The following is a 26,457-nucleotide window of genomic DNA, read 5'->3' on the forward strand; positions in this document are numbered from 1 at the left end:
TGAAGGAGAATGTCTGGTCCTCCTATCTTGAATCCCAGATATGGACGGAAGTGTCTTGCAATAGGGATATGATAGTAGGCGTCTGTAAGATCGATAGAGGTGGTGACGGCCCCATGGGGAAGTAAGGTCCGCACCTGTGAGATCGTGAGCATCTTGAACTTGTCGCAGCGGATGGCTAAGTTTAAGCGGAGGGACAAGTCTAAGATTACCCTTCTTTTGTTTGAGCCTTTCTTTGGCACGCTGAACAAGCGACCTTGAAATTTTTGAAATTTTAAACTTACTTGACTGGCTATAGCTCCTTTATGAGGAGGTCCTCTGCGTACTCTGTCAATCTTTGGAAGGAAGTTGACGGAAAGGTCTGGCTGGAGGTGGGTTCGTCAACCAGCTCCAACCCAGCCCTTTTGACACTATGCTCTGAGCCCACTGGCTGAAGTTCCACCGGTGGCGAAAGTGAAACAGCCTCCCTCCTACCTGAAGTTCTTCATTGGTTCTGGTAACCACCTCGGCCTCCTCTGAAGTGTTTGCTTTCCCCTATTGAAGGGGCCTCCCGATCCTCCCTTCCTCCCACGAAAGGACCCGCTTAACCTCTGCCTCCCTTGCCCGAGCGGTCATACTTCTGAGAAGCTTGACTCTCGAAGGCTTGATTGTAAGCTGGAGAGATGGCGTATGAGGTGGAGGGGTTGAGGCTGAGGGGATATCACATAAAATAGGCTGTGATTGACCTTTAGACGTGGAGGGTTGGGCTGTCTGCACTAACGGCACTGCTGGAACTTGCTGAGGGAAGCGCGGTTGCTTCTTTTGGTAAGGTTGGAAACGTCTGGGTTCCTTTGTCCCTTACCTTTAGGTGTCAGGTCTTGCCTCCTCCTAGCCGTAAGACCCCAACGGTCTTTAAGGCTCTGGTTCAACCTCGTAGCCTCTGCCTGTACTTCCTTAACCATAGCCTGGGAAGAGATCTGCGCCCCAGATGTTAGAAGAGAGTAACCTATTCTGGTTCATGTCGAATGGTTGCCTCTAGCAGGACATGCTTCCTACAATTCGTCCTAGCAGTGGCAAACTCGAACATATCTGATGCACCGTTTGAGTCAGGGCTTTGGTCATAAGCTTAAAAATGGTTCTGAACCATAAGCCATGGTGTACCTCAGACATAGCCATCGAGTTGATTGATCTGGCTAGTCGTGATTTTGAGTCAAATTCAGCCTGAATAAGACTATCTGGGAGCCTGGGTAGCTTTTCACCAAACTGCTCCATAGCACAGTCAGGTTTGAGTTTGCCAGCTGAGAATGTATTTGGCAAGTCTTCCCACAATTCTCCGATTGAAGGGAGCAATGGAGATGTGGATCTGCTTCTTTCAACTGAGGCATGGGTTCCCCCATTCTGAGCTGCTGAGATGGTCGACCTTGCTATCTTGGTTAGGAACGGGAGCGGGGTACTCTCACCATTGTGAAAATGGTAAAGGGACTTTTAAAAGGTTGTACCTTGGTGTTCGAACAATCCATGTCCTCTAAACATCTGAGCCATTCTCGCTGAGCCTGGTCTCGAGAAATAGAGGACTGTCTCCTTTGGTACCCTATCGTCCCGAACCATAGCCGAAGGCGTGAGCCTTGCGTAGCCTATGAAAGGAGGCTGTAGGCCTTCCGGGTAGAACTCGAAGTCCTCTATTCTTCGAGTTCCGAACTCCGGTATGGAGATGAGACCATCCTGGAAGGGGCGTATGACGCTACTCTCAAGGATTGTTCATGGAGAAAGCGGGCAGCGAGTCATACGGGGGAAGCTGAGATCCACTAGTGTTGGAGGTTGAGGGAGAGGCTAGAGGGGCTTCTCTTAGGCCGGCTATAGAATCCTGAGAAGTGATCCTGTCCGATAGGCGAGATATCATTTGTTCCATACTACTCTTAAGGGATCCCACTAGAATCGCCCACCTGTTGCAACAGGCCAGCATTGGAGTCCAAAAGCCGGAGCTGCTGCGGAGGTGGAGGGTAGGCTCTGAATAGGAACCAAAGGTAGCGGAACTGGTGATACTGCCGGGGTTGCGAGATCTCTCCTTGGGTTTACTTTTCGAGGACTTAGAGCCGGAGCTAGACCCTTTAGACCTGTCTGGGCCGGGATTACGAGCCGGAGACTTACGCGAGGAAGAAGACGAGGACGTCTTCTTCGAAGACGATGACGTCTTAGTCAAGGTCATTACTTTAGACTTGATCTTAGGTCTAACCGAAGCCTCAGGAGGAGTATACAATTCATCAGCCGTAAAGCCTTGGAAGGATGGAGAGGTTGCAGGAGTAGAAGAGACAGTCAGACCCAAGGGAGACCCTTGGGTACCTGCATTAACTTACCTCGACCAACAGGTCGTCTATACCTACCATAGGTTCAACATTAATATCCAGGGTAGCGACATCCGTGGAGATATCCTGGTCTTGTTCAGTTAAGGAGGCCGCCAGCTGTTGTTGGATGAAGGCAATAGACGGGTCCGCCTCTACCGGGTCGACGTACCCTGTCGCCTTGCCTCCGGGAAAGAGAGCAATGCCAATCGCTTCTCAAGTATGTAGGGCTGACCCTTGGCGGCGTTCTTGCCAAAACCTCCGACCCGCAGGCCCGCAGGGTAGCCAGGTGTTGTATCCCTTACTGCCGGAGCCTGTAAGAGAGGGCGTATTTTAGACTTAAGAATCACAATTAAAACTAAAAACTTAGCGTATAACCTTAAACTAGATGCCTTAAGTTAATAAATGATGAAAACTTAAGTACGTAAAAGAAGCGAAGCAGCTACTGGAGGTGGAATACTTACGCCCTTCCAAAAGCTGGCTCACCAGATCGTAACATATGGTACACGTTTCATGGTACCAGACCTGGATGTCCCCGTGCGGAGTCGCGCATGGAGCATGGGACCGGCAAACTTCGTGTCCACAGGGTCCTGAAGTGTAGCGGAACATCCCGGATGCTCACAGTTGGTGGCCTGTAAGTGGGAAGACACATGAGTATCTTAAAGGGATATCACTTACAGACTAAAGGGCAAAAGAACTCCGTTACATGCCGGAGCTCGGAAAAAATTTGGGCATAACCCCTCCCTGCATTGCCTGAATAGGCTATAATCCCGGAGAGATCCGGTAAAATATGAAAGGGAGGGGGGGGGATGGTTTAAGATACTTAAGATAAAACTTAAAAATAACTTAAAACCTAAACAAACAAGCGAACCGGACTAGGTCCAGTTGAAGCGGAGTGTAGTAACTCAGCTAACGGTGAGGTTAGTAGAGACCTGCTGTATGCACCGGTCCATCTATGGTTGGACTATCTCCTTCCGCTGGATACCAGGACTCCGATAGGGAGGAGCTCTAGTAAGGAGGGAAGGGCGAGAGGACATACAGGCTCGAGCTAACCCGGAGCGACAAGGCAGTAACGGAGGGGGGGGAAGGCCAGGGCCCCCCCACAACGTACCACCCGGCCGGACCGAGAAGCGGAGAGGTCGGAACCAGTCTGGGTCTGTCCGACTCCCTAGCCCCTCCGGTGGCGAGGGGGAGGCAGGCTAGGGTATGTGAGGCGAGCAAGGACAGACCGACCCACCCCCGCCCGACTCTATGGGAGAGCGGGATAGGGGGAGAGGGGACTGGGCAGGCGTCTGGCTGACCCGTGATCACGCAGTGACCACGAGGCGGTAAACTGAGATACGGTAACCCAACCTAGGCCAACCAACTGATCAGAGAGAAAGCTATCGGGAAAGCAACCTGAACTGAAAAGCGTAGCATATAGGCCCATAGGGCTAAAACCAACTGATCCAGAGAGAAGCTATGTGGAAGCAACCGAACTGATCAGCGGTAGAATAGGCTCTGCGAGCCGGGACCTAGGCTAAGCCAGACGCCAAACTAACCTAATAATGACAAAAATACTATATATAAATAAAATAAAAATGAAAGAAAGAAGGTAAAATAGCAGGAGAAAAAATCCAGGAGTGTACGACTAACCCGAAGGCAAGTCTACCACTCAAAGCTAGTCAGGGGCCGATACTAAGAACCTAGACTAGGGTCTGGATAGAAAAAGCCTACATAAGGTGATAAACATGCATGCATGACAACCTGAGTAGACCTAAAATAACGCGGATAATCAAAATAGAGCGTAAGTGGAAAAGGGGATTTTGTTCTAGGTATGGAAGACCAAGAACGAACCCATCACGCGGCAGGACCATGCCGCCATGCTTCCGACCCCGAGAACGTATTTATACCTAAAAAACGGCAAATACTGTCTCAGGGACGGAAAAAACCAACTAACCGTAAATACTGAGTACTTAACTTAGCTGCTGCAATAGCTGCACGCTCCATTATCGAAAATCCGAAGAAAGGGCACAAAATACACAGAGAGAAAAATAGCACTTGTGACTCGTGCGAGCTAACTGAAAAGGATGTCCACCAGAGGCGCAGCAGTCGACAGCATGGGATGGAGTAGTAGTAGTACGAGCTGCTCACTCTGTGGGTCGGCTCCCCTCTTGGAGGATTTTGGTAGTGGGAGATTTCTATTGGCATTTGGCTCGTGGTTGTGGTCTCACTCGCTAGTGTTCATACCGACACCCTCCTGGAGGGTGAGCGAGTCAGTTATACTGACCTTTTTCTTTATTTTATTTATTCTCTGGTATGTGTTAGTACATTTACCCTAGAAATAATAGATTAAAGGATATTTCGCGCAGCGACACGAGCTGAGCCCAGAAATAAGTTTTTAAATAAACTTACCTGGTGGTTACATATATAAAGGTCCCTCCCTCCTCCCCTCTGAGAACAGGGGCATGGAATTTCTGAGGACAAATGGGAATGGTTCCAGGTACCTGGATAGAGGGAGCACAGGTATGATCACCTGACCGTCTATCGGCGATAGCCGCGAATTTTGAATTTCTGCCGTGCGAGCGACGAATCGGTGGGATTAAGATATATATATGTAACTACCAGGTAAGTATATTTTAAAACTTATTTTGAAATGAAAATGATATGTTTACCACTCAAAAAGAGAAGTCATTGCCGTGACAAGCCACTGAAGAAGAGACTGACTTTTTTCGAGTAGGAATGCAAGTGGGAATTTAAAACTGGTGTTTGCTTGTCGCCACTAAAAGAACATGAGAGTTTTTAAGAAGAATAATATCATGAGTAAGTTAAATATGTGGAGAGCTAATAGTAATGCTTGCATAACCAGGTTTTCCACTGAGTGGGTTAATGAAGTGGTCAGCCCATTGTTAAGAAATGCCTTAAGGATGAACAGTTACCTCTAAAGGCCCATTTGATGGATAGTGGTCCTGTTCATCCTCTAGGCTTGGAGGCAGAGTTTTTGCAGAATCTTTCCCTCAACACACCTCCTTTCATCCAGCCCATGAACCAGTAGGTCATATCTGATTTTGAGAAACTCTACACCAAACCCTATTCGATAGTTGCTCTAAAGTGACCTCTGAATCAGAGCTGACCCTAAGAGAATTCTGGAAGAACCCCTTCAACATCCTTCACTGAACCTGTGGCTCATCTCTGTTGATGAGGAGTGGCTCAGTTCCTTTAATGAGAAGCAGACCTGGTCTATAGGTGGCGAGTGACACATCCTGTGAAGTGGCCCTAGTATTTTTTAGAAGCGTAGGGAGTTGGTTTTTATGACAGACTGTTTTAGGTTTTTTGATAAAGAGCTAGTTGGGCCCTTTGATAAAGAGTGGCTTGTGTCCTATTAAGGAGAGAGGCACAAGAATCTTTATGAATACGTACCATGAATCTTTAATTAGTTAGCTGCCTCTAATAATAGTTATGAAGCAGCTCAGAACCTTATGAAACAAGTGGCTCAGGTCTTTACAAGAGGAGCAGATCAGGTCTATATATTTTGATTGTCTTGGTTTCTGAAAAGTAGCACCACACCACCAGGAGTAGTAGAAAAAAATGAGGCTCAAAGAATAGATTGGGTGTGACAAGTAATAAACAGAGCTTTCTTTAATGTATTGCTGTTAAGAGAGCTCCGCTTGGCTTGGTTAGCACCTTTTTGAGGGGAAGACTGCTCCTACTTAGGTTCTGGAGCAAGGATTAATGGCTTAGGAATACTGCAGCAAGAGGTAACTCAACTATCAGGTGTTTTCATACATTCAACTTACCTGTCAGATATATACATTGCTATCGACTCCGTCGTCCCCTATGTATATATCTGCCAGGTAAGTATGTATGAAACTTTATTGTATCATAACAATATCATTTTTATTTTTGCTGCATACACTTGTGCAGAGAAGAAAATATGTGAAAAAACATTGTTTGTTCATGCCACTTACCTGACAGATATATATATAGCTGTATTTTCTGACGTCCGACAGAAATTTCAAAACTCGCGGCACACGCAGTGGGCGGCCAGGTGTAGGGTACCCATTCCCGCCGCCTGGGAGGCGGATATCAGGAACCATTCCCATTTTCTATTCATATTTTTTTCTGTCGCCGGTCGGTAAACAACTGTTTACAGACCTCTGCTCAGGATTTTTTGGAATTTGACTCGCTTTTAAGTATCTGATTGATTTTTTGGTATTGAATTGGATTGTTGAATTGGCATGCGCGATAGTGGACCGTTTTTTGATTTTGGATTGACTTTTCTATATAAGATATGTCTGGATCAAGTGTTGTGAGTTTCAGAGTGTGTGTGAGGGCTGATTGTAAGGTGAGGCTACCGAAAGCATCGGTAGACCCCCACACAGTATGTATGAGTTGTAGGGGGCTTAATTGTTTGATTGATAATCGGTGCAATGAATGTGAGAAATTGACCGATGATGATTGGAGAGTATATGAGTCCTATCGCCTTAAATTGGAGCGCGATAGGATCAGGAGGTCTTCCTCCAGGAGTGGTTCTACCAAAGGTAAGGCTAACATCTCTCCTGCATTAACACCTGTAGTGTTTACAACCCCTAAACCTGTGTTGCCTTCGGGCTCTGATTCTGTGTCGGGAGAAGCGAATGCTCTCTCTCTGATTTTGGTGTCTCTTCGCACTCTGGAGACCAAAGTGAAAGCCTTAGAAACTGGCTCGGTGCAAGTGTGTGATCGTGCCCCCAGTGTTGTGGAGGGGGCGTCAGATCGGCCCCATAATGCCTCTAGGCCTAGACCTCTATCAGACTCCCAAGACCCAGGGAGTAGGTATGTCGAAAGCCGCAAGAGGGTTACGGGGGCTTCCCACCGATCTGGCGTCCCTTTGGCAGGCCCTGTAGCAAAGACCCAGGCTGCCAAGGAGCACGCACGAGCGCGCGTCCTGAAAGAGTGCTTTTCGTCCTCCGAAGCGTCCTCCCCGCGCAAGGGGTGGAGCGCTCGGAGAGACTCTCGTCCTTTGAAAAGGACGTTTCGTGCGGAGGACGCTTCACGTCCTCTTTCGCCACTTTCGTCGGAGGACGCGTATGACGCGTTTCCGCCTCAGAAAAGAGGTAGGATCTCCTCCGATGAGGACGCTGGGTTGCGTGCACAGGCGCGTATACCTGAGAAGCAGGTAGCTGTACCTGTGAGGAAGGAGGAGGCGTCCCCTCGCCCCTCGTCTTCTCACAGGATCATCCTGCTTCCTCTGTTCATTCTTCCCCGACGAAGAACATTCTTTTGTCCCTTCAGGACCAGCTATCCTCGCTTATGGCTCAGAGGACTCGCCCAGCAGCAGTCGAGCCTAAGCGGAGGAAGGACCTTAGACTGCCTGTCAAGAGGACTAAGCAGTCTCCTTCTCCTTCACCTACTTCGTCTCGTTCGCCAATCGCTTCTCCTTCGGCGATTCGCCGATCTCGTTCGTCCTCTAGAAGGACGTTACGTCAGGACGCTTTTGAGGAGGACGCTCTGTACGAGGACGTTCGGCAGGACGTTCGGCAGGACGCTCGTCAGGACGCTTGTCAAGACACTCGTCAGGACGCTTGGCAGGACGCTAGGCAGGACGTTTGTCAGGACGCTTGGCAGGACGCTAGGCAGGACGTTCGTCAGGGACGCTCGCCAGGACGCTAGACAGGACGCTCGGCAGGACGCTCACCAGGACGCTCGGCAGGAAGCTTGGAAGGAAGCTCGCCAGGACGTTCAGACGCCTTTCAAGACGTTTTTGGGGATTCTGAACAAGAAGTCGTACCCCCAGACGCTAGTTTACGCACACAGACACGTATGCCAGCGGAAAAGAAACGTAAGGACGCTTCTCGGGCAGATGAGACTGCTGCGGACGGCGCTGAGGACGCTCGTCCTCGTCAGGACGCTCGTCCTCGTCAGGACGCTTTACCTTCATCGGGTAGTAAGCGTCATAAAGAAGACAGCCGAAATAAGGCTGCCTCTAGCAAGGATAGGGGTCCTTTGATCAAGCCAAGACCTGATATTAGGACGCCCTCTCCTGACAGACGGTCTCCTCTTCCGTTTAGAGAAGAAGGAGAGCTTAGTAGTTCGGCTGAATCGGTTGAAGAGGAACCTGCTGCAGCCCCGTCAATCTCGGACTATAAAGTCCTCGTACGACTCTTGCGTTCTTCTTTTGAAGACAAATTTCAGCCCGCAGCTCCCAAGTCTCCTCCTTCGCAGTTTTCTTCATCTAAAACTGGAAAAACCCCGGAGTTTGTAGAGATGAAAACTTCTCTCTCCACGAAACGTGCCGCCTTTAAGAAGCTCCAAGATTGGATGGTACGAAGGAGAGATCAAGGCAAGACGACCTTCGCCTTGCCTCCAACTAGACTTAGTGGAAAAGGGGGCATTTGGTATAGAACCAAAGATGAAGTGGGAGTTCGTATCCCTTCTTCGGCTCAAGGAGATTTCTCCAGCCTTGTGGATTTGCAGAGGAGGTCGCTTTTACCCTCTGCTAAGGTAACCTGGACCGCTTCGGAGACTGACCATCATTTGAAGGGTCTGCTCAGGATGCTGGAAGTGTTCAACTTCCTTGACTGGTGTTTGGGAGTTCTGGATCTGCAAGCGAGAAGCCCAGAATCTCTCAGTCTGGGGGAGCTGTCCAGCGTGTTAGCATGTATGGACAAAGCCGTCAGGGATGGTTCGGAGGAGCTCGTATCTCATTTTGGAACGGCTTTATTAAAAAAGAGAGCTTTGCTGTGCAACTTCACAGCTCGTTCGGTGACTCCAGCTCAGAAAGCGGATTTGCTGTTTTCGCCTCTTTCGAACCATCTCTTCCCCCAGACTTTAGTAAAGGACCTGACGAACAGCTTACAAGAGAAGGCAACTCAGGACCTTTTGGCCCAGTCTACCAGACGGTCAGCCGTACCTTCAACTCTTCAGCTGCGGTTCGACCGCCGAAGAAAGTTAAGCCCCTTTCGTGGGGCTCCCCCCTCGAGAGCAGCTCCTCGAGGGAGAGGGTTTCACGAGGAAGAGCTTCCTTTAAGCCAAAGCCTTCCAAGTGAGAAGCATGTCCTTCAGACACCAGTCGGAGCCAGACTGAAGTTTTTGCTGCGGGAGCGTGGAGAGAGAGAGACACGGACTCTTGGTCCCTCAAGATCGTGGAGCAGGGGTACAAGATCCCTTTTTAGATCTTCCTCCTCTTTCTACGACTCCCAGAGACCTTTCTCCATCCTATCAGGGAGAAAAGAAGAAAGTATTGTTCGATCTCCTTCAGCAGATGATCGACAAAAGAGCGGTGGAACAAGTCGCGGACCTGGGGTCTCCAGGTTTTTACAACAGAATCTTCCTAGTACCGAAGCAGTCGTCAGGTTGGCGTCCGGTTCTAGATGTAAGCAGGCTCAATCTTTTCGTGGAAAAGAACAAATTGCACGATGGAGACGCCTCATTCTGTTCTGGGAGCATTGAGCCGGGCGACTTGGATGGTGTCCTTAGACTTGCAGGACGCGTACTTTCACATCCCGATCCACCCTCTTTCAAGAAAGTATCTAAGGTTTGTCTTAGACAACAAAGTATGGCAGTTCAGAGCTATGTGCTTCGGACTGACCACGGCTCCGATGGTGTTCACAGTAGTAATGAAGAACGTAGCGAGGTGGCTACACTCTTCGGGAATAAGAGTTTCCCTGTACCTCGACGACTGGCTGATCAAAGCGTCGTCGAGAGAGAAGTGTCTGAAGGACTTGCAGTTCACTTTAGCCTTAGCGAAGTCCCTGGGACTTCTGGTCAACCTCGAAAAGTCGCATCTGCCCCAACACAGTCCATCGTGTATCTGGGGATTCAGATGGATTCAGTGGCTTTTCGAGCGTTTCCGTCCCAGGAACGTCAGCGGCTAGGCTTAGAAAAGATCTCAGCCTTTCTAAGGAAAGAGACTTGCTCGGCGAGGGAATGGATGAGTCTGCTGGGGACCATTTCCTCGCTAGAAAGGTTTGTTTCCTTGGGAAGACTGCACATCAGGCCTCTCCAATTTTTCCTTGCGGCGGACGAGTGGAAAGGCAAGGACGATCTCAATGCCATATTGAGAATATCGCTTCCGATCAAGAACCACCTCAGATGGTGGTTGGACCCTCAGAAGCTTCAAGAGGGCGTGTCCCTAAGTCTTCTGAGCCCCGACCTAGTGTTGTTTTCAGACGCTTCCATCACAGGATGGGTGAGCAACACTAGGGGGAAGGAAGGTAGTGTCAGGCTCCTGGAGAGGGGAACAGGTAGCCTGGCATATAAATGTCAAGAACTGGCAGCAGTATTTCTGTCCCTGCAGTTCTTTGAAAAGAGTTTGGAGAACAAGATTGTTCAGATAAACTCGGACAATACCACAGCACTCGCTTATTTAAAAAACCAGGAGGAACACACTCCAGAACGTTGTTTTCCCTAGCGAGAGAGATTCTGCTGTGGGCAAAGAGAAAAAAGGTGACTATCCTGACGAGATTCATTGCAGGAGTGCAAAACGTCAGGGCAGACCTTCTCAGTCGTCGGGACCAAGTCCTACCGACGGAATGGACCTTGAACGAAGACGTTTGTCGAGACCTGTGGACGTTGTGGGGACGTCCACTGGTCGACTTATTCGCAACGTCAAGGACCAAGAGACTTCCTCTTACTGCTCCCGGTCCTGGATCCAGAAGCGATCGCGGTAGACGCTTTGCTTTTGGAATTGGACGGGCCTAGACTTATACGCCTTCCCACCATTCAAGATTCTGGGGGAAGTCATGAGGAAGTTTGCGGCCTCGGAAGGGACGAGGTTAACCCTGATCGCTCCGATGTGGCCAGCGAGAGAATGGTTCACAGAGGTCATGTCTTTCCTTGTAGACTTTCCAAGGACATTGCCCTGGAGGAAAGATCTACTCAAACAGCCTCACTTCGAAAGGTTTCACCAAAACCTCTCCGCTCTGGGTCTGACTGCGTTCAGACTATCGAAAAGTTGGCCAGAGCGAGAGGTTTTTCGAAAGCAGCTGCGAGAGCAATCGCACATGCGAGACGTGCTTCTACAAGAGCTGTTTACCAATCGAAGTGGGCTTCCTTCAGGGCATGGTGTAAAAAGGAGGGAGTTTCCTCTTCCTCGACCTCTGTGAACCAGATAGCTGATTTTCTGCTCTTTCTCAGGAATGTGCAGAAATTAGCGGTCCCTACCATCAAGGGATATAAAAGCATGTTGTCAGCGGTTTTTAGGCACAGAGGCCTCGACCTGTCTGACAACAAGGACATTCATGACCTTTTAAAGTCTTTCGAGACCTGAAGGTTCCTCAAATGAGACCTCCTTCATGGAACCTGATGTAGTCCTTAAATTCCTTATGTCGAGCACTTTCGAACCGCTTCAGGCAGCGTCTCTTCGAAACCTGAAAAGGAAAGCTCTTTTCCTAACTTCTCTTGCGACGGCTAAGAGAGTTAGTGAAATTCAAGCGTTTAGCAAGTTAATGGGATTCAAAGGGGACAATGCTGTCTGCTCGTTGAACCCAACTTTCTTGGCGAAGAATGAAAATCCTTCGAACCCTTGGCCGAAGACTTTCGAGATCAAGGGTATGTCAAGTCTGGTGGGCCAAGAACCAGAGAGAGTCCTGTGCCCGGTCAGGGCTCTCAAGTTCTACGTGCATAGAACGAAAGAGGTAAGAGGTCCCTCAGGTAATCTCTGGTGCTCTGTGAAGAGACCAGAGTTACCTTTATCGAAGAATGCTGTTGCTTTCTTTCTAAGGGACATCATTCGGGAGGTTCATTCATCTTTCCAGAAGACTGATTTGAGCCTCTTCCGAGTAAAAGCGCACGAAGTTCGAGCCGTCGCTACCTCTCTTGCCTTCCAAAAGAACATGTCAATCAAGGACATCCTTGATTGCACCTTTTGGAGGAGTAACTCCGTCTTCGCCTCACATTACCTAAGGGATGTGAGAACGATTTATGACGATTGTAATGCACTGGGGCCATACGTTTCTGCGGACACAGTATTGGGGTCCGGAAGTAGCTCTTTCCCTATCCCTTAGTTAGGTTTAAGTTAGGTTGTGGTGTTTTAGGTTGTGGTGAGTCTTATGTGAAGATCTCCCATCCTTTAGTTAGTTTTAAGGGGTTTTTGTGAATAGTTGGTCAGGTGGTGGTCAGTTGCTTCGTTGCCCTCATTTGTATGGCCTCGATGGTCTTGTCACGCTGAGGTCTCGCACCCGTTGACAGATCATCTAGAGCGCACCAGCACTACAGGTCTCCACCTGGCTGGCAACTCTGTGTTAAGCAAAAGCAGCCTTACGTGACAGTAATCACATAGTCTACTTTGCAAACAGGTAAGGAACCAAGATGTATATCATCTACTTAATTTAAGTTTCCTAAAAAAATCCTATTCTGTCTCTTCCCACCATCCGAAGGTGGGATTCAGCTATATATGTATATATCTGTCAGGTAAGTGGCATGAACAAAATGTTATTGTTATTATACAATTAAGTTTGTTCATACTTACCTGGCAGATATATATAATTAAAGTGCCCGCCCTCCTCCCCTCAGGAGACAGAGACATTAATAAAAAATATGAATAGAAATGGGAATGGTTCCTGATATCCGCCTCCAGCGGCGGGAATGGGTACTACCACCTGGCCCGCCCACTGCGTGTGCCGCGAGTTTTGAAATTTCTGTCGGACGTCAGAAAATACAGCTATATATATATCTGCCAGGTAAGTATGAACAAACTTAATTGTATAATAACAATAACATTTTATCTTTCTGAATTGGCTGGTACCTGTTGAGTGATATGAGAGGCAGTGGGTGATATTGGGGGATTTATTTAGTTTGGGTCTACATGGAAGTCAATCCTTTTCAATATGTCAGCAGACCTAATGCATTGCACTGGAGGTTGTGAAGTTGAAAATTAAGTTTGGTGGTGAGCAAGACAAATGAAGTTTGACGAACTTTGATAGTTGGCACCAGGCACTGAGCAAGACCAAGGTTTCCTCCTTCTAGGTTTATCTATGTGAACATTTCAACAAATGAAATGTAAGTGTTGTGTTTGTTATTAACAAAAGTTTTTATTTAGTGGTCAACTAAAATCTTGGTTAACACATCACTGTATTGAGAGAATAGTGCAAGTAAAATAAGATGTTTGTATTTATGGAACATTTTTGATTTAAAATTTTGTATATTATTCCTGAAATATTTTTTGTTACAAGCAAAAGGATGCTGTGGATCCCAAAGTTTTGGTAGCACAGGTAAATATACACAGTTATAGTTATCTCTATATTTATGGCTACCTTCCAAGTAGAATTTAGTGTAGTGATTTTTTTTTTTATAGTTTGGAATTATTTTGTTTGCATAGCTATTAGTATTTAGCAGTTACCTGGGAATTTAAAACACTGTGGTAGTATCCATGATTTGTTTGTACTTTATTTTAAAATAAAAAATACTATATTGAAGTACAAGCAGTCTCCGGTTAATTATCGGCGGGGTGCTGATAAGGGAAAATTGCCATTAACTGAAACTCAGCAATTAATGACGCTGAGAACTGGTTAATGGCACCGATAGCCAGTTAAATGGCACTGATAGCCGGGTAATGGTGCTGATAGCTGGTTAATGGCACTGATAGCTGGTTAATGGCACCACTGTAAGATATGTTATGGCACCATAGCTCTATTAGGTGCTGATAACCTAAACTCAGCATGTTATGGCGCTGGACAAGCAGCATAAAACCTGATCGCCATTAACCGAGTCCGCCAATAACCGGGGACTGCTTCTGAGAAAGTTTTCATGTTGTGTAAATAGCCTTAATGGGGAAATTGCTTCATGATGTACGTTATTACTGTAGCTAGTCTGACAAGGATGTTTTGGTGGATGCAGTGTCCCATATAGCTTATTATTTCATTGTAGGATACTACAGTATTGCATTTGCAAAGAAAATTGTTCATCTTGAAGATCATTCATGATTTGGCTTTGCACGCATTTTGAATCCCTTTTGGTGCTTGATTAGTTTCAGCAGTAGCAGTAGAACTGTTTCACCTAATCATTTAAAGAGTTGCCATGCTTAGAAATTATTTTTGGTTTTACAAAAATCAATATAAAATAATGAAATATTCAGCTATCTCATAATGACAAGGCATCTGTTTATACATACTACGTAAGTGAAACAGTTTTCCTGATTTTCTGTCCATCATATTCATGCATATCTGTCATAGTTAGTTAAAAAACACGGTTGTTGATAAACATTTTCAGTTTAAGAAAAATAAAATAGTTTGCCTGTATGTGGAATGGGAAAGCTGCATTGTTGTTGTTGTCTTTATTTCTCATCAGGTGATGTTGTTAGGAAATATCTATTTTATTCATGAACCAGGACAATCTGTGAGACGAGTTCTCCCTTATTGAAAGTTTTTGATGTGATAATTTTACTTTTTCTTATGTGAAAATTCTAGTGTATCAAAGCAGATTGTGTCCACTATTGTATTCTGTGAGAATATTACAAATTGTTCAGTGTTGCTTGATTTTGTGTGGAATGAAAAAAAAACCTTTAGATTCATGTTCATCAAAGAGTTGCACTTGTAGCTTGTTGGGAGGAACAGGTAGGAAATAAGTGATTGAAGACTTATTTATCCCTAGTATCTAGATCATGGACCTTGGCTTCTTTTACTTTTGCAGCTGATTCCTTAGATAGAGAAAAAAGTGATGTCCTGAGTTATGAACCTATGTCTTATGATGGAGGTTTGAATCCACCTGACATAACGGTCTGAGCCATAGAACTAGATATGTACGTACATAGTCATGGCTGATCCCCCTTCCCATGTGCACTGTTAGACTGTGGTATCAATATTAATTGATGCTTAGTTAGGCTGTGGAATCAGTTACACCCCAGAAGAGGTGTAACCATTTAAACGTAGTATATTAAAATAGTCAGGAAGGCCCTTAGAAGAAGTCTGTAGAGTAGAGGTAAAGACTAGTATAATTTTTTTTCACTAGGCTTTTTGGCATCTCCTCCATTTCCTTGGTCTCTTTCTACCTGGCTATCCCATTTCAATTTAACTTTGTTTTCCAGTTTTTGTATACTCCTTGAAAAACTAATATTCTAGGTCATCTCAGTGGGAGTTTAGGAAGTTACTTAAGTGTCTGTTAAACTTATTTACAATTGATGTACGCCCATATTAGGGCTTCAGTAGGGTCATAAGGTAACTTTGTACTAGTCAGTTACCTATTTAAGTTTTAGTTTGTCCTTTTTCCAAAAATGATGTATGATCTCTTTGTATGACTGCATTTCCGAAGGTTCATTTTTAACTGATTATGCTAGATGAATACTATTTTGTTCTCATTTTCATATTGCTTCTCTCTTCATCACTCATATATTAAGAAAAGTTCCGTATGTTCTCAGTCTTTAGATGTTGATGCTGCCTTCCAATAGTATTTCATGGATTGGCTTTAGTAGTCAGGAGCTCATGAGATATGTATTATTGAAGTAACTGCGTTAGAATGATCATATGTTCCTAAAGCTCTAGATGCTGATGCTTCCTTTTGGGTAATTTTATTAATAGGCTTAAGTAATCAGGACACATTTAAAATAAGCTGTTACAATACTTGTGATATATGTAAAAGAAGTACCTTAGTACAGCGGCTAAAAATGAAGGAAATCCATTTTATGAGCTAGTAACATAAGGAAGACTAGTTTCATTTGTTTGTGGTTAACATGGCTGGATAGGCATAGACAAGTAGGATGCATTATGTAGAATTTCCAGTTCTGCAGCAAAAGAAGCTATTCGATGTGGAGCTATTGGATGTGTTGATTATAGCAAAAGTAAAAAACTAGATAAGGACAATGATCATGGAAAAATGAAAACATAATTGAATAGATGTGAAAGATTATTCATTAATAATGGATGCTGTCTAGAATATGGACTGAATAGTGAAATGAAAAGCAGAGTAGTAAAGGAAGAGTGCTTATATAAGATTAGCACCGGAGATTATCAAAAAATGCTTTGATCAAAGGGAGAGATGTAGAGTATGGTACATAATTTATAAATGCTTTTTCTTATGTTAATATATGCTGCCTAAACACCAGGTCCCCAAAAATTACCTTCCCATAATTTCTGAAGGAATAGCAGTTGCAGGAAGGACTTGGGACTCATGCTTGTGAGAAGAGATGGTAGAGAGAAACATTGTTGAAAAAGAAGTCACATTTGTTGAAAAAGAAGTCAGAAACCATGGGTAACCAATATTTTCATTTGGTTAGCACAAGCCTAGTATACTACAGCAGATTTACAAGGGGACCCAAGGACAATTCACATCAACCTCTGATTGTAGAAACAATGACAATAGACATTGATTTTCTTGTGTAAAAGCCTTGCACTTTGTTCTGTACCTAGGCAAGTGTACTATGGGTTATTGAGGATAAAACCTTTTACCATGTTTATTTAATCAGAAATCTGTTACTTTAAAGTATTCTAAATGTTCTTCAGCTCACTTTCTAGGCACCTTTGGAAGAAGTTTTCATCTAGTAAGGTGTACATCTGGAAAGGGCCCCTGGTGGCAGAAAAAGTCATCCCTGTGTCTGGCTTTCTAACCACTCCTTTCTATTCACTCATCATGAAGTAATTTAATTAGCCAAACTCACATCAGTGAATGTGCTTGTCATTAAATGGTCGGACCTGTGTTTGTGTTCTTGCAGCAGTTCCATACTCATGTAGGTTACACTTGTTCTTGAACGGCCGCTATGTTCACATTTTCTTTGTACTGTTGTGGATAGACGTAATCAACATAAATCAAATCAAATGACCTAAAAAGGCCATAAAAGGAGTCATATTCTAAGACTTTTGTACCTGAGGCATTACCTGGGCAGGTTTTATCAGCATTCCAGCAAGTTTTACCAAGTTCCATCCTACCAGTTGACCCAGTTGGTAACATTTTAATCGAATTATCCCTTCTGAGTGAATATGAAGGAAATAATCAACACACAAACTGTGTATAATAGAAATAAATTTCTTCTCGCATTGGGAATGAACTTGAGATTCTTACTAACATTGCAATAATAATAATATTTATAAATAAATGGATGTCTTGTAATGCACTTGTGTTATTTTTTTTGATAAGTGTTATGAAATAGGTTATGCTGAAACTTCAAATCACTGGTTTTTCATGTTTCAAACAAAACACTTTATATATTCATATATTCTGTAAAGTACCTGATCAGCTTGTCTGTTTGATTTGTTGTAGGTTAGCTCAGTAGCAAGAGCCCTCTCACTTAAATAGATAATAAGAATACTGTAAATACAAATTTTAAATTTTTTTTTAGATTTACGTAGTACTTTTTTTATTTTATTCAGTACTAGATGAAACCTATTTATATTAACCCTTAAACGCCTATTGGATGTATTAAACGTCGACAAAAATTGTCTGTTGGGTGCTTAATTGATGTATGATATGTCAACGCAAAAAAGTTTTTTTTAAATTCGCGAAAAAATAGTTATAGGCCTACTTGGCAAAAACTTTTGAATCACGCACCTTGAGGGATTCCTGGAGTTCACAGATCAAGCTGTTGTTTGTTTACAAGCGTTACCCAGGCGCGCATGCGCAAATTTATTTCTTTCTTGCACTAAAAAGCATCAGCGACACATCTCAGAAATTATTTCGTCACTTTGAAGTAATTTTTGCACCATTTTAAATTAGCCATTACATAGAGTTTTACATATGAAAATGTGTGCAATTTCATGTAGAATAGAACAAAAAACAACCCATGGTTGTAGCTTTTATCAGTTTTGAAATATTTTCATATAAATAACGATAAGTGCCAAAATTTCAACCTTTGGTCAAATTTGACTCTACCGAAATGGTCGAAAAACGCAATTGTAAACTAAAACTCTTATATTCTAATAATATTCAATCATATACCTTCACTTTGCAACAGATTGGAAGTCTCTAGCACAATATTTTGGTTCATGGTGAATTTTTTAAAAAAACTTTTTCCTTACGTCCGTGCGGTAACTTTTCCGAAAAAATCAGAAATGTTTTCGTCCGATTGTCGTAATGTTTGCACCGTTTTATATTAGCCATTACATAAAGTTGTATATATGAAAATATGTGCAATTTCATGTAGAATACAGCTAAAACAACCCATGGTTGTAGCTTTTATCAGTTTTGAAATATTTTCTTATAAATAACTATAAGTGCAAAATTTTCAACCTTTGATCAAATTTGACTCGACTGAAATGATTAAAAAACGCAATTGTAAGCTAAAACTCTTACATTCTAGTAATATTCAATGATTTACCTTTATTTTGCAACAAATTGGAAGTCTCTAGCACAATATTTCGAATTATGGTGAATTTTTGAAAAAAACTTTTTCCTTACAACCGTGTGGCAACTCTTCCGAAAAAATCAGAAATTTTTTTCATCAGATTGTCATAATGTTTGCACTGTTTTATATTAGCCGTTACATAAAGTTTTATATATGAAAATATGCGCAATTTCATGTAAAATACAACCAAAAACAACCCATGGTTGTAGCTTTTATCAGTTTTGAAATATTTTTATATAAATCACAATAGTGCCAAAATTTCAACCTTTGGTCAACTTTGACTCGACCAAAATGGTCGAAAAATGCAATTGTAAGCTAAAACTATTACATTCTAGTAATATTCAATCATTTACCTTCATTTTGCAACAAATTGGAGGTCTCTAGCACAATATTTTGATTTATGGTGAATTTTTGAAAGAAGCTTTTTCCTTATATCCGTGCGGTAACTTTTCCAAAAAAATCAAAAATTCTTTCGTCCGATTGTCGTAATGTTTGCACCGTTTTATATTAGCTGTTACATAAAGTTTTATATATTTTCATATAAATAACGATAAGTGCCAAAGTATCAACCTTCGGTCAACTTTGACTCGACCGAAATGGTAAAAAAACGCAATTGTAAGCTAAAACTCTTACATTCTAGTAATATCCAATTATTTACCTTCCTTTTGCAATAAATTGGAAGTCTCTAGCACAATATTTTGATTTATGGTGAATTTTTTAAAAAACTTTTTCCTTATGTCTGCGCGGTAACTGCCGAAAAAATCAGAAATTCTTTCGTCTGATTGTCGTAAACTTTGCACCATTTTATATTAGCTATTACATAAAGTTTTATATATGAAAATGTGCGCAATTTCATAAAGAATACAACTAAAAACAACCCATGGTTGTAGCTTTTATCAGTTTTGAAATATTTTCATATAAATCATGATAAATATATAAAATCTGACCTTTGGTCAACTTTAACGCGACCGAAATAGTTGAAAACTGCAATTGTAAGCCCCAGCACTTACAGTCTAGTAATATTCAATCAATTACATTCATTTTGCAACAAACGGGAAGTCTATAGCACAATATTTCAAGTTATGGTGAATTTTTTAAAACAACTTTTTTTTTACGTCCGTGCATTGTGAATTCATGCATCATATTGTGATAATATTTTCTCTGTGTTGCTTTGATCGTTTTACAATTTGTTATATACCAAAATCATTACAATTTAGTGTACAATACAATGAAAAAATAATTAACTCATTAGCTTTTAACCGTTTTGCTCAGTGCGATTTGTATACAATTATATATGAAATTTTTTTTGTGCTGTCATATATTCCAATAATTATATATGATAATTATATTTTTTTTTCATTTCTGATGGTTGCATACTAAACTTCAGGCAATGACAAAAAAGGAGCCAAAAATGAACTCTTAATCTTGAAAACTAAACATGCTCTGATTTTTGAAAAAAACTTTCCGCTTCATTGCTCACTCCCAAACGCCGCCGGCATACGGGAGACACTTTCGGAAATACCAGCGCGGCGTTTAAGGGTTAAACAAGCCCACAGGGTCATTGACTTGAAATTCAAGCTTCCAAAGAATATGTTGACTTCAACCTCCCATCACAGACCCCACATTGCTGTAGTAACTGATCGTGATACATAGCCGGTGATTTTTGATTGCCCTGGGCGAGTCACAGACTCATGACATTTGAGTAGCATTCCAAGACACTAACCACTATATGTACCAGTGGCCATTATAAACTCAGTTTTACAAAAAACTGCATGCTTGTCTTCCCCTTTCCTTTTGTTATAAGTCCAAATAACAGGGAATGACTTACTGTCCCCAGAGGTGCTTTGGAGCTCAAATATACTGCTGGCAAGCTGGAAATTATTCTTCATTTGGAAACTGAGCTGACTCGCAATTAAGTTATCATAGAGAGGTGGATTTGTAATGAAAAAACCCATTTTGGTTTTAGAAAATATTTTCAAAGAAAGTTCCCATAAGGGTGATGATAAGAAAATTTATGTACCACCAAGATAAGTGCAATCCTCTTACCTAATGTTAGAGAATATGATCAGTAGAGTGGTAAGCGTATAGATTTGCTTGCTGCAAATAAAAATTATGGGGATTAATGTAGATAAATCATTAAACTTTCACCAGATCTTTCCCAAAAATTATCCAAATATGATTACAGGCAGTCCCTGGGTTACGACGGGGGTTCCGTTCTTGAGACGCGTCGTAAGCCGAAAATCGTCGTAAGCCGGAACGACGCTTGGAAATATGTCTTAAACTAATAAAAAGTTATAAAAACCTTACTTGTAATCCTTTGGTTACACTACATGTTGTTTCCTGTAGTTTTATGTACAACCTGGAGTTATTTTCATATAAGAATGCTGGTTCTTGAAGGTAAAAACTATTGTAATCCTCTAGTGACACTACATTCTTGAAGTTTTATGTACAACCTGGAGTGATTTTGCCAAATCTTGAGGGCTACAAGAACAGCTGATTACTATTTACGTATCATATAGACTAATTAAAGTAAACGTATCTTTAAATAGGCTTATATATTAGTATCAACAAAACATTTCCTGCCATGAGTCAGAGGCCGTTTAATGAAACGAACACTTCTCTGTCCTATCTGTTCAGAAAATAAACGTTACGTCAATCTCGGAGACCATTGTTGCCAAGGCGTCTCTCTCTCTCTCTCTCTCTGATCAAATTACACTGGAACCTTGACATACGATTGCCCTAATATACGAATGTTTTGAGATACAACAGAAAATTTGCGAAAATATAAGCTTTGATATACAACGAAATATTTGAGATACGATTTTGCGATGAGTGTTAGTTGTATAGGCTACCGATAAATGGCGTAATGTCTGTTTGTTTGTTGGTGCTGCATGTTAACACGTCGTTGTTTAGTTCGTTGTATTTGCGCATATTTTTCGTGTTATTTTTGTCTATTTTATTATTAACCATGGGTTTCAAGCTAAAGACAAAGCAGGTGATAAGAAAAAACCAAGAAAATTATTTCGATGGAAGCAAAACATGAAATTATAGCAAAGCATGAACGTGACGTTCGTATCGTCGATTTGGCAAACGAGTATGGTCGAAATCCTTCTACAATATCCACGATCATCAAGCAGAAGGAAGCTATAAAAACCTTTCAAAGGCATCACCATTATTTCTAAACTACGAACTGATTAAAAAAAATAATAAAAAATTAGTTTAGCAATGTTATTTCATTTGTGTTTATTACGTAGTTATTAGTGTACATACGTAAATAAAAGAGAACAAATCGTTCCCTGCCACCCTTTCCCTAACCTCCCCCCTCCCCCTGCTGGCCTCTACGTCATCTTTCGTTGTGGTAAGTAAAATTCCTTTCTTTTTTTAATTGATTTTATTAACATTTATTATCATTTATCACATTGCTATGTTATTTTATCATTATGTGTGTTATTACTTGTTTTTCTGGGCTCAGCTCGTGTCGCTGCGCGAAATATCCTTTAATCTATTATTTCTTGGGTAAATGTACTAACACATACCAGAGAATAAATAAAATAAAGAAAAAGGTCAGTATAACTGACTCGCTCACCCTCCAGGAGGGTGTCGGTATGAACACTAGGCGAGTGAGACCACTACCACGAGCCAAATGCCAATAGAAATCTCCCACTACAAAAATCCCCTCCAAGAGGGGAGCCGACCCACAGAGGTGAGGCAGCTCGTACTACTACTTACTGCATCCCATTGCTGACCGACTGCTGCGCTTCTGGTGGCCATCCTTTCAAGTTAGCGCACACGAGTCGGTTGTGATATTTTTCCTCTCTGTGTTTTTTGTGCCCTTTCGTTGGATTTTCTATTATGGAGCGGTCAGGCTATCGCAGCAGCTAAGTTAAGTACTCAGTATTTACGGTTAGTTTTTTTTTTGGTTTTTTTTTCCGGCCCTGAGACAGTATTTGCCGTTTTTTAGGTATAAATACGATCTCGGGGTCGGAAGCATGGCAGCATGGTTCTGCCTCGTGATGGGTTCGTTCTTGGTCTCCCATACCTAGAACATCCCCTTATTTATCTTCGCTCTATATGATTATCCGCTTTACTTAGGGTACGGTCTACTCAGGTTTGTCATGCATGCATGTATTTTACCTTACGTAGGCTTCTTCTATCCAGACCCTAGTCCAGGTTCTTAGTATCGGCCTCTGACTAGCTTTTGAGTGGTGATACTTGCCTTCGGGTTAGTCGTACACTCCTGGATTTTTTCTCCTGCTATATTGTTTTCTTTCTTTCATTTATTTATTTATACTATGTATTTTATTATTGTTGTTAGGTTAGTTAGGCGTCTGGCTTAGCCTAGGTCCTGGCTCTTTGAGCCTATACTACCGCTCATCAGTTCGGTTGCTTCCCTATAGCATCTCTCTGATCAGTTGGTTTGGCCCAGTGGGCTTATTTGCTACCGCTTTTCAGTTCAGTATGCTTCCCGATAGCATTTCTCTGATCAGTGGTGTCCTAGGCTTAGTTGTCGTTTTTGGTCTTACCGCCTCGTGGTCACTTCGTGATCACCGGGCCAGCCAGACGCCTGTCCAGTCATTGTTCTTTCCCCCCCCGCTCTTCCATAGAGTCGGGCGGGGGTGGTCGGTCTGCCCATGCTCGCTCCACATACCCGAGCCTGCCTCCCTCTCTCCCCTCAGGCGGAGGGGCTAGGGAGTCGGGACAGACCCAGACTGGTCTCGACCTCTCCGGCTTCTCGGTCCGGCCGGTTGGTACGGAGTGGGGGGTACTGGCCTTGCCCACCCTCCGCGCTACCTTGTCGCTCCGGGCTAGCTTGAGCCTGTATGTCTTCTCGCTCTTTCCCACCTTACTAGGGCTCCTTCCTGATCGTAGTCCTGGTTATCCAGCGGAAAGTTGTTAGTCCACCCAGTAGGGTGGACCGGAGCATACAGTGGGTCTCTGCTAACCTTACCGTTTTGCTGAGTTACTACACTCCGCTACGCACTGGACTTAGTCCGGTTTGCTTGTGTGTTAGGTTTAAGTTATCTATAAGTATCTTAAGTACCTTAAACCATCCCCCCTCCCTTACATGTCTTACCCGGATCTCTCTCGGGATTATAGCCTATTCAGGCGATGCAGGGAGGGGTTATGCCCAAATTTTTTCTTTTTTCCGAGCTCCGGCATGATCGGAGTTCTTCTGTCCTTTAGACTGTAAGTGATGTTTTTTTTAAGATACTCATGTGTCTTCCCACTTACAGGCCACCAACTGTGAGCATCCGGGATGTTCCGCCACACTTCAGGACCCGTTGTGGACACGAAGTTTGCCGGTCCCATGCTCCATGCGCGACTCCGCTCGGGGACATCCAGGTCTGGTACCATGAGACGTGTACCATATGTTTACGATCTGGTGAGCCAGCTTTTGGAAGGGGTAAGTGCCATCTCCAGTAGCTGCTCCGCTTCTATTTTAGCGCTTAAGTTTTCATCATTTACTTTAACTTAAGGCAATTAATTTAAGTTATACTTTAAGTTTTAGTTTTAAGTGATTCTTAAATCTAAACTTCGCCCTCTCTTCCAGGCTCCGGCAGTAAGGGATACCGCACTGGCTACCCTGCGGGCTGGGGTCGGCGGTTTTGGGAAAAACGCCGCCAAGGGACAGCCCTACATCCTGGAGAAGCGGTTGGCATTATTAATCTTCCCGAGGCAAGGCGACAGGATACGTCGACCCGGTAGAGGCGGATCGACTATCGCCTTCATCCAACAACAGCTGGCTACCTCATAACTGATCAGGACCAGGATATCTCTACGGATGTCGCGACCCTAGAATTATGTTGTTAACCTAATGGTAGGTATAGACGACCTGTTGGTCGAGGTAGGTACGGTGGACACCCAAGGGTCACCCTTGGCGTAACTGTTTCTTCTACTCCTGCAACCTCTCCATCCTTCCAAGGCTTTACGGGTGACGAAATATATTCTCCTCCTGGCGCTTCGGTTAACCTAAGGTCAAGTCTAAAGTGATGACCTTGGAACTAAGACTCTTAGTCGTCGTGTCTAAAGAAGACCCCCCCCCGACTTCGGCTTCATCCTCCTCCCGTAAGTCTCCGGCTGGGAATCCCACGGAGCACCAGGGTCTAAAGCTTCTAGCTCCGGCTCTAAGTCCTCGAGGAGTAAATCCTCCAGAGAGAGTCTCGCACTCCGGCAGAATCACCAGTTCCGCTAACCGTTGGTTCCGATTCAGAGCCTCCCCTCCACCTCCGCAGCAGCTCCGGCTGTGGACTCCAATGCTGGCCTGTTGCAACAGGTGGGTGACCTGGTTGGGTCCCTTAAAGAGTAGCATGGAGCAAATGATCTCTCGTCTGTCGGACAGGATTACTTCCCAGGACTCCATTATAGCCGGGCTGAGAGAAGCTCCTCAGCCTCTCCTCCACTGTCCCAACACGAGTGGATCTCAACTTCCTCGTATGACTCACTACCTCAGTTCTCTATGAACAATCCGTGGAGAGTAGCGTCATACGCCCCTTCCAGGACGGTCTCATCTCTATACCGAATTTGGGACTCGAAGAATAGAGGACTTCGAGTTCTTCCCGGAAGACCTCCAGCCTCCGTTCATAGGCTACGCAAGGCTCACGCCTTCGGCTATGGTGCGGGACGATAAGGTACCTAAGGAGACAGTCCTCTACTCACGAGACCAGGCTCAGAGAGAAATGGCTCGGTGTTTAGAGACATGGATTGTTCTAACACCAAGATACAACCGTTTAAGAGTCCCTTTAACCATTTTCACAATGGATGAGAGTACCCCGCTCCCGTTCCTAACCAAGATCGCGCAGGTCGACCATCCCAGCGGCCCAGAAGGGGGAAGGGGGAAACCTATACCGCAGTTGAAGGAAGCAGATCCCACATCTCCGTTGCTCCCCTCAGTTGGAGAATTGTGGGAAGACTTGCCGAATACATTCTCAGCTGGCAAACTCAAACCGGACTGTGCTATGGAGCAGTTTGGTGAAAAGCTACCCTGGCTCCCAGATAGTCTTATTCAGGCTGAATTTGACGCAAAATCGCGACTAGCCAGATCCATCAATCTATGGCTATGTCTGAGGTAGCTACCATGGCTTATGGATCAGAACCGATTTTTAAGCTCATGACCAAAGCCCTGACTCAAACGGTACAGTCAGATATGTTTGAGTTTGCCACTGCTCGGGCACGAATTGTAGGAAGCTGTCCTACAAGAGGCAACCATCCGGCATGAACCGAATAGGTTACTCTCGTCTAGCATCTGGGGAGCAGATCTCTTCCCAGAAGCTATGGTTAAGGAGGTCCAGTCAGAGGCTACCAGGTTAAACCAAAGAGCCTTAAGGATCTTGTGGGGCCTTACGCTAAGAGGAGGCAAGACCTGACTCCTAAAGTAGGGACAAAAGAAACCAGGGCGTTTCCCAACCTTACCAGAAGAAAGCAACTACGCTTTCCTCAACAAGTTCCAGCAGTACCGTTAGTGCAGACAGCCCAACCCTCCACTTCTAAAGGTCAATCACAGCCATTTATGTGATATCCCCTCAGCCTCAGCCCTCCACCTCTTACGCCATCTCTCCAGCTTACAATCAAGCCTTCGAGAGTCAAGCTTCTCAGAAGTATGACCGCTCGGGTAAGGGAGGCAGAGGTAAGCGTTCCTTTCGTGGGAGAGGATCGGGAGGCCCCTTTAACAGGGGAAAGCACTTCAGAGGAGGCCGAGGCGGTTACCAGAACCAATGAAGAACTTCAGGTAGGAGGGAGGCTGTTTCACTTTCGCCACCGGTGGAACTTCAGCCAATGGGCTCAGAGCATAGTGTCAAAAGGCTTGGTTGGAGCTGGTTGACGAACCCCCCACCTCCATCCAGACCTTTCCGTCAACTTCCATTAACCAAGGAATTGACAGAGTACGCAGACGACCTCCTTCAAAAAGGAGCTATA

The 26,457-nt window shown here is 43.9% G+C and overlaps 1 protein-coding gene across 4 annotated transcripts in view; it reads left to right on the top strand.

Moving 5' to 3' along the window:
• Positions 1-26,457, top strand: part of LOC135212664 (endophilin-B1-like) — a 349,729-nt gene that overhangs the window by 151,643 nt on the left and 171,629 nt on the right. For 3 of the 4 annotated variants that reach the window (XM_064246314.1, XM_064246310.1, XM_064246312.1), the window contains exon 6: positions 13,448-13,486. The exons of the other annotated variant lie outside the window; for it this stretch is intronic. In XM_064246314.1, the coding sequence (XP_064102384.1) occupies positions 13,448-13,486 (39 nt within the window). The remainder of the gene's footprint in view (positions 1-13,447; positions 13,487-26,457) is intronic. 4 annotated transcript variants of the gene reach the window in all.

Source organism: Macrobrachium nipponense, chromosome 41, assembly GCF_015104395.2.
Source record: "Macrobrachium nipponense isolate FS-2020 chromosome 41, ASM1510439v2, whole genome shotgun sequence".
Taxonomy (NCBI): Eukaryota; Metazoa; Arthropoda; class Malacostraca; order Decapoda; family Palaemonidae; genus Macrobrachium; species Macrobrachium nipponense.